Source organism: Nerophis lumbriciformis, linkage group LG21, assembly GCF_033978685.3.
Source record: "Nerophis lumbriciformis linkage group LG21, RoL_Nlum_v2.1, whole genome shotgun sequence".
NCBI classification, from domain to species: Eukaryota; Metazoa; Chordata; class Actinopteri; order Syngnathiformes; family Syngnathidae; genus Nerophis; species Nerophis lumbriciformis.
Window position 1 is genome coordinate 6,520,901 of NC_084568.2, and position 10,687 is coordinate 6,531,587.

Sequence of the window (10,687 nt, forward strand, 5' to 3'; positions counted from 1 at the left end):
ACTGTCATTGTTTTTATTTAATTCTAATTTTTTATTGAACAACAAACATACATTTATATATCACACAAGAGTCAAGGCATTTTCAACATCAGCAAAACATGCCAAGGAAAGAAAACAAAAGCAAATACAGATACATAATAATAAAAAAATACAAAAAAATAAAAATAAAAATAATGTTTTTAACAAAGATATCAATTTAAGGGCTTTTGTACTCTTAATTATCCTCCAAGGTTCTACCGCTTATCCCTTTGGGGTTCGCGGAGGGTGCTGGAGCAAATGGATGGATGGATTTGATTGATAATTGTAAACCATTAAGCCAATTAGAAAATGTAGGCCTTACTTTCATAAATCGACATTTATGTAGAAAATGTTTTGCCTGTTTGGTGACAAACATTTCTATGTTACAGTCGTGTTCCAAATTTAAGTTATTTACTGAAATTGAGTGAGCCTATGGCTTTGCACTTTGTTTGTTATATACTGTTTATTGTTTATTGTTTATTGAATGGATCCCCATTAGCTGACGCCAAGGCGACTGCTAGTCTTCCTGGGGTCCATATAGGAGCATACAAAATTAAAATACAAAGAATACATGCAATAACAGACATTATACAATGGAAAAATACAACATAAGATAAAAAGCTAGTTAAAACCAGTATTAAAAATTCACGTCATGTGGGCAGCTGCAATAGGTGTATCTTCAAAGCTGTCTTGAATGACAATTTACTTTGTGAGAGATTAATGTGAGATGGCAACCCATTCCAGAATGATGTACATCTATACATGACTGTATGTTTGAGGAGATTGGTCCTGGGAGCAGGAAGTGCCAAATAGCCATTGCTGGCATTCCTAGTGTCATGAATATGTGTGTTAGTTGATTTTAAAAACTGTTTGTAAAAGTAATCTGGTGATTGATCTAAAATGATAGTTCTAAAGAACATAATGAGACTACAATGCATCTTTTATTCAACAGACAACCAGGACAGGCGTGAATGCATAAATGAAATATTAGTGTGCAAAGAACATTTAAGTACCAGTCTAGCTGCTCTGTTCTGAACAAGTTGCAGTTTGTTCAGGTCAGACTTAGTCGTAGCGGACCATATTATAGGACAGTAATGAAGATGACAGAAAACCAAGGACTGTATGACTTGAGCCATTGTTGAGGATGTCAAGAAGGTGGAGCACTTCCTGACCATGGCTAAACCTCTTCCCATTTTCATTGAAATACCATCAGGTGCATTAAAACCAAAACAAACAGGCTAAAGAACAGCTTCTTCCCCAGGGCCATAACCATCCTGAACGGACTGCCCCATTGTCCCTCATAACTGCCTTCTCTTCGGTGCAATAACCCATTCCACCAACCACCCTGTTTTTGTTTTTGTTTTTTTCATGTATATATTCATTTCACACCATATTCATTGCACTTCTACATTTTTTATATTTTTATATATTTGCACATTGTTTTTCTAGCATGCACACATCGCACTGTATGGAATGGCCTCAATCTCGTTACCTTGCGTAATGACAATAAAGCTGATTCTGATTCTGATTCTGAATATGATCGGACCATGACAGTTGACTGTCTAATAGCACACCAAGCAATTTTGCTTTTTTGACCTGCTCAATACGTATGTCTGACATTAAAATATGAAGCTGTGGGTCATCAACAAGCATATGCCTGGATCCAAAAAGAATGCTTTTTGTTTTGTCAATATTCACAACAAGTTTACTATCATTTACCCAGTGGGACACTCTCTCCAGGTCCTGATTTAAGTTATTTTCTAGGTCATTTAAGGTAGAGGCAGTACTGTATAGAGTTGTGTCATCTGCATACATAACCATATTGGTGTTTGTACATATACAGGTAAAAGCCAGTAAATTAGAATATTTTGAAAAACCGACACCAGCAGATGACATGGCACCCCAAACCATCACCCGACCATGCAAATTTTGCATTTCCTTTGGAAATCGAGGTCCCAGAGTCTGGAGGAAGACAGGAGAGGCACAGGATCCACGTCGCCTGAAGTCTAGTGTAAAGTTTCCACCATCAGTGATGGTTTGGGGTGCCATGTCATCTGCTGGTGTCGGTCCACTCTGTTTCCTGAGATCCAGGGTCAACGCAGCCGTCTACCAGCAAGTTTTAGAGCACTTCATGCTTCCTGCTGCTGACCTGCTCTATGGAGATGGAGATTTCAAGTTCCAACAGGACTTGGCGCCTGCACACAGCGCAAAATCTACCCGTGCCTGGTTTACGGATCATGGTATTTCTGTTCTAAATTGGCCCGCCAACTCCCCTGACCTTAGCCCCATAGAAAATCTGTGGGGTATTGTGAAAAGGAAGCTGCAGAATGCCAGACCCAAGAACGCAGAAGAGTTGAAGGCCACTATCAGAGCAACCTGGGCTCTCATAACACCTGAGCAGTGCCAGAAACTCATCGACTCCGTGCCACGCCGCATTAACGCAGTAATTGAGGCAAAAGGAGCTCCAACCAAGTATTGAGTATTGTACATGCTCATATTTTTCATTTTCATACTTTTCAGTTGGCCAACATTTCTAAAAATCCCTTTTTTGTATTAGCCTTAAGTAATATTCTAATTTTGTGACACACGGAATTTTGGATTTTCATTTGTTGCCACTTCAAATCATCAAAATTAAATGAAATAAACATTTGAATGCATCAGTCTGTGTGCAATGAATAAATATAATGTACAAGTTACACCTTTTGAATGCAATTACTGAAATAAATCAAGTTTTTCAAAATATTCTAATTTACTGGCTTTTACCTGTATATTTTGCTTTCTATTTTAGTTACTTTGAATTCACAACCCCCATGGCGCTGTTTTGTACTTACTTTGATTATTATTTCTCAACTGTTTGTAAATGTTGAAATTTATAAATGAAGGTTTATAAAATAAAATAAATTTAAAAAAAGTTGCAAGTCGTCGGCACCTGATTAAGACGTCACCGGAAACGGCGCAACGCATTTCCTGTGCGACTCGGGCGGGCAATTTGAGCGGCCTTTCTCTGGCGTGTGTCAAGGAAACTGTGGACTGGACGTAATAATAAGCGTTTTTATTCACATTTTACAAACGTTTTAAACGACTGGAAGGCGGTATGAAGGGACGAACACCTCCCAGCCAGAAAAAAACGACGGACGCCGGTCGCTTGAATGGCTCTTTTCAGCAAAGACGCTCCCCGCGGTTGACGTCTACTTTGGCAAACAATAACACCAACATGGCGCCCGGGAGCGTCGCTGTTAAGCGTTCGATCACCGTCAGGAAAATAGTAGCAAGGAAAACCACGGCCGCGTCCGAGCAAGACAAAGAAAACACACCGAGACGGTCACCGGTTCTTGCCCCGGTCTGCAAGCGGCCCTCTGCGGCAAAGAAGCAGGCCGCCATGCCGTCACCAATCCTCCCTCCGGCATCGCCACCCGCCCGGCCTCGGCCCCAGGAGGCCCCAGAAGACGCGGTGTGGTCGCAGAAAGTACGCCGCTCCTACTCCAGGCTGAGCGGCAAGTCCTTCAACAGCCCCAATTCCCGGGAAACTCTTTTCGGCTTTGATAAGATGCAGACGCCGGAAGTGGGACGAAGTGTCGGGCGAACCATATTAGGCCTGGAGGTCTCCAGCAGCTCCTACTCGTCTATGATGGACGCCGAGGACCGCGATCCCGATTTGGCCGAGCCGGACGCCAACATCCCCGGGGTGGCTTTGGTCAAGCAGAAGAGGACCCGGAGGAAGATGAAGAAGATGGATGTAAAGGAGCTGGACACGCTCGCTGACCAGATGAACGCCGAGTTTGAGAAGGCGGAGGAGTTTGAGCTGGTGGTGGAGTAAATACAGACTGAGGAACACTGGACGTTATTTTAAAAAAGTTTTTTTTAAATTTCATTTCTTTGTTTAAATATTCCCCTGCTGTTTCCTGTTATTATAGGACTGGCCATTGTTGTAATATAAGTGAGTCAATGCCATAATATGTAGAGATGTCCGATAATATTAAAATGTGATATTGGAACTTGTCGGTATCGGTTTTTTTTGGGTTTTTTTTAATTATTAAATCAACATAAAAATCACAAGATACACTTACAATTAAAGCTGCAAGCAGCGTTGGTCGGGCCCGCGTATTTGGCAGGTGCTAGTCCTAAGTGTCCCAATACTTTTGTTCAGTTTTCGTCATAAGTGTCCCAATACTTTTGTCTACTTTTAGTCTGAAGTGTCCCAAGACTTTTGTCTAGTGTACCTACCTTGTCTGCATTGTGTGGGCATGTTGGTGCTTCCTGCTTTTAAGCAGCCATCTTGAAAAAACAGCTGTGCAGCAGCATCAGCGCAGCGGTTCTTTTGAAGGGTCATAAAATCAAAACCGGAGCCGGTATTAAAACTCTTTCGCCAACTTTTAATCAGAAGGGTTCAATCTCTCTCCTGTGTTAGTTTGAAGCCGAAACAACAAACGCGCTCAGAGGAGATAATGTTTGAAGAAAGGTGACTGGTTTTTACAAAAATGTTGTTTAGAAGGGGGAATAGCAAACTTCCTGTTGATTTTTGCTGGGGGTTGTCAATTTATGAAATGTAGGTCTAAGTGAGACCTACATAGAGGTTTTTGTTTCATGTCTCTCCGATCTTCCCATTGTGAGTTACAGGCAGTTTTGTAATCTTCCGAGGAGCAGTTTTTTCTCCGTTTTATTTAAAAATTGCTGTAGAGCGCAATTTTTGAATTTGGGGTTAGGTTTTTTTATTAGATCACAGTTTTTGCCAGTCCTGATGTGTGTGTTCAGTTCGGTGAGTTTTGAAGCATGTTAAGGGGGTCAAATTACAGCGCAAAGATGCAAAAGTGACTGTTTTTCGTACTTTTTTGTCTTGAAGGGGGAATTGCCAAATTCCTGTTGATTTTAGCCCGAGGATGTACAATTATGAGAACTAGGTCTAAGTCAGACCTACATAGAGGATTTTGTTTCATGTTTTTCCGACCTTCCTAGTGGGAGTTACAGGCAGTCTAGTTTCTTTTTTCTTCCTAGGGGGCGCTAGAGCGCAATTTTGAGTTTTGAGGTTTGGTTTTTTGATAAAAAGTTTTGCCGTATATTACTGATGTGTGTGTAAAATTTGGTGAGTTTTGAAGCATGTTATGGGGGTGAAAGTAGAGCGCAAAGCTGCGGAAGAAGAAAGAAAGAATAATAATAATAAAACCTTAGAAAAACAATAGGTCCTTATGTCCTTTTGCAATGGGCCATTGCGGGCCCTAATAAAACCTTAGAAAAACAATAGGTCCTTATGTCCTTTTGCAATGGGCCATTGCGGGCCCTAATTAGTGCACCAACCCAAAAAAACCTCCCTCCCCCATTTACACTCATTCACACAAAACGGTTGTTTCTTTCTGTTATTAATATTCTGGTTCCTACATTATACATCAATACAGTCTGCAGGGATACAGTCCGTAAGCACACATGATTGTGCGTGCTGCTGGTCCACTAATACAGTGTTTTTCAAACTTTTTTTGAGCCAAGGCACATTTTTTTCATTAAAAAAATACAGAGGCACACCACCAGCAGAAAAGGTTAAAAAATTAAACTCCACCAGGTTGTCGTGCCTTATTTTGAGTTTGTTGTTGTTTCCTGCGTATTGCTTTAGTTCCTGTCTTGCGCTGTTATTTTGGTGACCCTTCCTGTTTTGTTGGTGTTCTCCTGTAGCAGCTTCACGCGTTCCTTCGAGCGCTATTGCCCACCCCTGCTTTGTTTTCGCAATCAAGACTATCTAAGTTGTGCGTACGCTATCCTTCTATGTGGGGACATTGTTGATTGTCATGTCATGTACGGGATGTGCTTTGTGGACGCCGTCTTTGCTCCACACGCTGTAAGTTTTTGCTGTCGTCCAGCATTCTGTTTTTGTTGACTTTGTAGCCAGTTCAGTTTTACTTTTGTTTTACATAGCCATCCCTATGCTTCAGTGCCTTTTCCTAGCGGGACTTGCCTTTTGTTGATTTTTGGTTTAAGCGTTACATACCTTTTTACCTGCACGCTGTCTCCCGCTGTGCTCTGCCTATTGGGATCACGACAAACCATCCTTGACGCGTTCCGACTTCTACAAAGCAATGAACTACCTGCTGCCACCTACTGATATGGAGTATTACATGGTTACCCTGCCAAGCTCTACACGGAACAGGCACTAGACAACGGCACATTATTATGACTATTGATTTGCAAAAAATATTTTTTGGACCAATTAGGTGAAGTTACATAATTTCCCACGGCACACCAGTGTGCCGCGGCACAGTGGTTGAAAATCACTGCACTAATAGTACTAACCTTTAACAGTTAATTGTACTCATTTTCAATAATTACTAGTTTCTATGTAACTGTTTTTATATTGTTGTACTTTATTTTTTATTCAAGAAAATGTTTTTAATTTATAAATAATGTTTTTCACTTTTAGTCCTAATGTTGAATTTATTGTCTTCAAACTCACTTGTTGCATAATAACTGTGAACTACTATATAATACATTGGTAGGATAATGTTTGAAGTCATTATTCATTGTATCATTAATTCTTTTTTTTTTTTCCATTCATTTATTTCAGGCAATGACATAAAAAAAAGTACAAGGTAGACAACACGTAATAATATCAATTAATATAAGGCAGCACGGTGGAACAGGGGTTAGTGCATGTGCCTCACAATACGAAAGTCCTGAGTACCGTATTTTTCGGACTATAAGTCGCAGTTTTTTTCAAAGTTTGGCCGGGGGTGCGACTTATGTGTGAAATTATTAACACAAAATATCAAATAATATTTAGCTCATTGACGTAAGAGACTAGACGTATAAGATTTCATGGGATTTAGCGATGAGGAGTGACAGATTGTTTGGTAAACGTATAGCATGTTCTATATGTTATAGTTATTTGAATGACTCTTACCATAATATGTTACGTTAACATACCAGTTGGTTATTTATGCCTCATATAACGTACACTTATTCAGCCTGTTGTTCACTATTCTTTATTTATTTTAAATTGCCTTTCAAATGTCTATTCCTGGTGTTGGCTTTTATCAAATACATTTCCCCAAACAATGCGACTTATACTCCAGTGCGGCTTATATATGTTTTTTTCCTTCTTTATTATGCATTTTCGGCCGGTGCGACTTATAGTCCGAAAAATACGATAGTCTTGAGTTGAATCCCAGGCTCGGGATCTTTCTGTATGGAGTTTGCATGTTCTCCCCGTGACTGCGTGGGTTCCCTCCGGGTACTCCGGCTTCCTCCCACCTCCAAAAACATGCACCTGGGGATAGGTTGATTGGCAACACTAAATTGGCCCGAGTGTGTGAATGTTGTCTATCTGTGTTGGCCCTGCGATGAGATGGCGACTTGTCCAGGGTGCACCCCGGCTTCCGCCCGAATGCAGCTGAGATAGGCTCCAGCACCCCCCGCTACCCCAAAAGGGACCAGCGGTAGAAAATGGATGGATAATGCAAAAGGTAATGCCATCCATCCATCCATCCATCTTCTTCCGCTTATCCGAGGTCGGGTCGCGGGGGCAGCAGCCTAAGCAGGGAAGCCCAGACTTCCCTCTCCCCAGCCACTTCGTCCAGCTCCTCCCGGGGGATCCCGAGGCTTTCCCAGGCCAGCCGGGAGACATAGTCTTCCCAACGTGTCCTGGGTCTTCCTCGTGGCCTCCTACCGGTCGGACATGCCCTAAACACCTCCTTAGGGAGGCGCTCGGGTGGCATCCTGACCAGATGCCCGAACCACCTCATCTGGCTCCTCTCGATGTGGAGGAGCAGCGGCTTTACTTTGAGCTCCCCCCGGATGACAGAGCTTCTCACCCTATCTCTAAGGGAGAGCCCCGCCACCCGGCGGAGGAAACTCATTTCGGCCGCTTGTACCCGTGATCTTGTCCTTTTGGTCATAACCCAAAGCTCATGACCATAGGTGAGGATGGGAACGTAGATCGACCGGTAAATTGAGAGCTTTGCCTTCCGGCTCAGCTCCTTCTTCACCACAACGGATCGATACAGCGTCCGCATTACTGAAGACGCCGCACCGATCCGCCTGTCGATCTCACGATCCACTCTTCCCTCACTCGTGAACAAGACTCCGAGGTACTTGAACTCCTCCACTTGGGGCAAGATCTCCTCCCCAACCCGGAGATGGCACTCCGGGTTGGGGAGGAGATCCCCAACCCGGAGATCCCCCAAGGTAATGTACAGTATGTAAACATGATGGTCCAGTTTTGCCTGAAAGGGAGTGGGAAGAAGATCATTTATTTAATCCCATCCCCAGTTCTCCATTCAGTGATTATTCACATGAGTTTCACTGTTACTTTGTTTAAGGATTATAATGCAAATGTTGTAACATGCTGACATTAACACAGGTAACAATAAATATTACACTGTAACAATAATTTGTATCAACAATGTAGGAAGAATGAATATACCAACAATGGTAATAGACAAAATACCAACAATTTCCATCCTTACACTTTCTATCATTGAAACTGAGCTACTGTGTTGAACAATTTCCCTTGTGGACCATTAAAGTTTGTCTAAGTCTAAGTCTAATAGACAAAATACCAACAATGGTAATATACAACATAGCAATAATGGTAAGGAAACATTGAGCACATGTTAACACTTTGAGACAAGAGTACAACAGGTCAAATTAAAGACCCTCATCTCTATATTTGAAACAGACCCCATGTTTGTATGATAGTTTAAATCGATTAATAGTTTGGCATTGCTTGAGTTGTAAGTCCAGTTTGTTCCATAGTTTTATTCCGCATACAGACACACACAAATGTCTACGAGTGGTTTGAGCTCTCGGCAATGAGAAATATCCAAAGCCTCTCAAGTTATAAAAAAAGTTGTAAATTAGGCGGCATTAATTTGTTAAATGCTTTATATAAGATTATTGATGTATTATATTTAACACACTCATCAGAACAATGCATAAATTAAGTGTACAAAGTGCAGCCCGGGTAGTAGAGATGCGCGGATAGGCAATTATTTCATCCGCAACCGCGTCAGAAAGTCGCCAACCATCCGCCATCCACCCGATGTAACGTTTGAGCAGAACTGCACCCGCCCACCATCCGCCCGTTGTTATATATCTAATATTAATAAAAAATTTTAAAAAAAGGGTGAAAACTACGCGAATTGCACCTTGTGCAGACAAGATTTTTCGATCGGACACGGAGGAATTAGCGATGTAAAAGACCACGTTGGGACAAAAAAACACAAGTCTAATGCCGTTGCTAGCGATACAAGTGGAAAACTTTCAACGTTTTTCGTCGCCCAAACAGATTATTTGGATGTGATAAATGCCGAAGTTTTATTTACGGAGGCAATAATTGAGCATGGACTTCCAATCGCACTGGCTGATCACATGGGACAGTTAATAATGTAATGCAACCTTTAAAAATCATTACGCGGTGATCGCGATCCCAAAAATAAACTTTTCTTGCATGATAATGTCCAGAAAAATTCGCTTTATATTACTATAGAGTCCTTTTAACGAATGAGTTTGATGGTTTATCACAAACCTTAAATGAAAGAAGTCCTTTGTTCTCCTGCACCATGCATGCGCAATCCTGTCGGCTGTATTTCACAGCACGACATACTGTAAAAAGTGTTTATACTATTTATACTTTCAATTAACAAATTGAAGTCTTGTGAAAGGTTGACAGGATAACTGGCATTAACTGTCAAAATAATTTCAAACTATTGAAGTTAGCTTACAGAATAAACATGTCAATCAACCCATATGATTTTTGATGTAATATTTTTGTTTTGAAAAGTCACTGTGACTGATAGAAAAGTGATGGTTTTAGCAACATTTTAACCTGTCTGAATGCTAATAGTCATTTTGCGTCTGGGGGCGAAGCCCTGAACCCTCCACCAGGACTTTGTCCTGGACCTACCGGGGCCTGCGGCCCTTGGACCCTGGCTACTAGGTTTTTCTGATTTAAAAGTTGGCAGGTATGGTGAGGTTATAAAGCTTTTGCCTGTTAAAGAAAGGAGACTGATCCAATGCACAGACATTCGCGTGCCACGCTGTCACGACCCAGACGCACACCAGTGCGCAATCATATGGGAGCCGCGCTGAGCGCACCTCCAAGCGCGTCTCGCTGCCGGCGACGGCCAGATATGGGCCCACGCTCCAGCGCCATCCATTTTCAGGGCTAGTTGATTCGGCAGGTGGGTTGTTACACACTCCTTAGCGGGTTCCAACTTCCATGGCCACCGTCCTGCTCTCTATATCAACCAGGGTGAGCCCCACCCCTTTCGTGAGCGCACTACGCGCGGAGTGACCCCTGTTACGCGCCCCCGGCAACAGGGGTGGCAAGCAGGTAAGCTGCGCGGGCGGAGCGCGCGGAGTGACCCATGTTACGAGCCCCCGGCCACGGGGGTGGCGGGCAGGTAAGCTGCTTACCTGCTGCGCGTGACGCCGGCCGCGGCGAAAGCGGACGAGGCGGGGTGTCGGTGCGGTGGGCGCGGTAGTGACCCTGGACGTGCGTCGGGCCCTTCTCGCGGATCGCCTCAGCTACGGCTCCCGGTGGGGCCCTCTCGGGGGAAGGGGCCTCGGTCCCGGACCCCGGCGAGGCGTCCCTTCTCCGCTCCGTAAAAGTGTCCATCTCTTTTCTTTTTTTTTCTTCTGTTGTGGCATATGCAGCAGGTGCCTGCTCGTTTTTCGTATGTGGGTA

The 10,687-nt window shown here is 42.9% G+C and overlaps 1 protein-coding gene across 1 annotated transcript; it reads left to right on the forward strand.

Moving 5' to 3' along the window:
- Nucleotides 1-2,952: 2,952 nt before the first annotated feature.
- On the forward strand, nucleotides 2,953-4,013 carry cdca5 (cell division cycle associated 5). Its single transcript, XM_061983458.1, has one exon. It carries the CDS (start codon nucleotides 3,113-3,115, stop codon nucleotides 3,833-3,835), a length of 723 nt encoding a protein of 240 aa, XP_061839442.1. The 5' UTR covers nucleotides 2,953-3,112; the 3' UTR covers nucleotides 3,836-4,013.
- The last annotated feature ends 6,674 nt before the right edge of the window (nucleotides 4,014-10,687 follow it).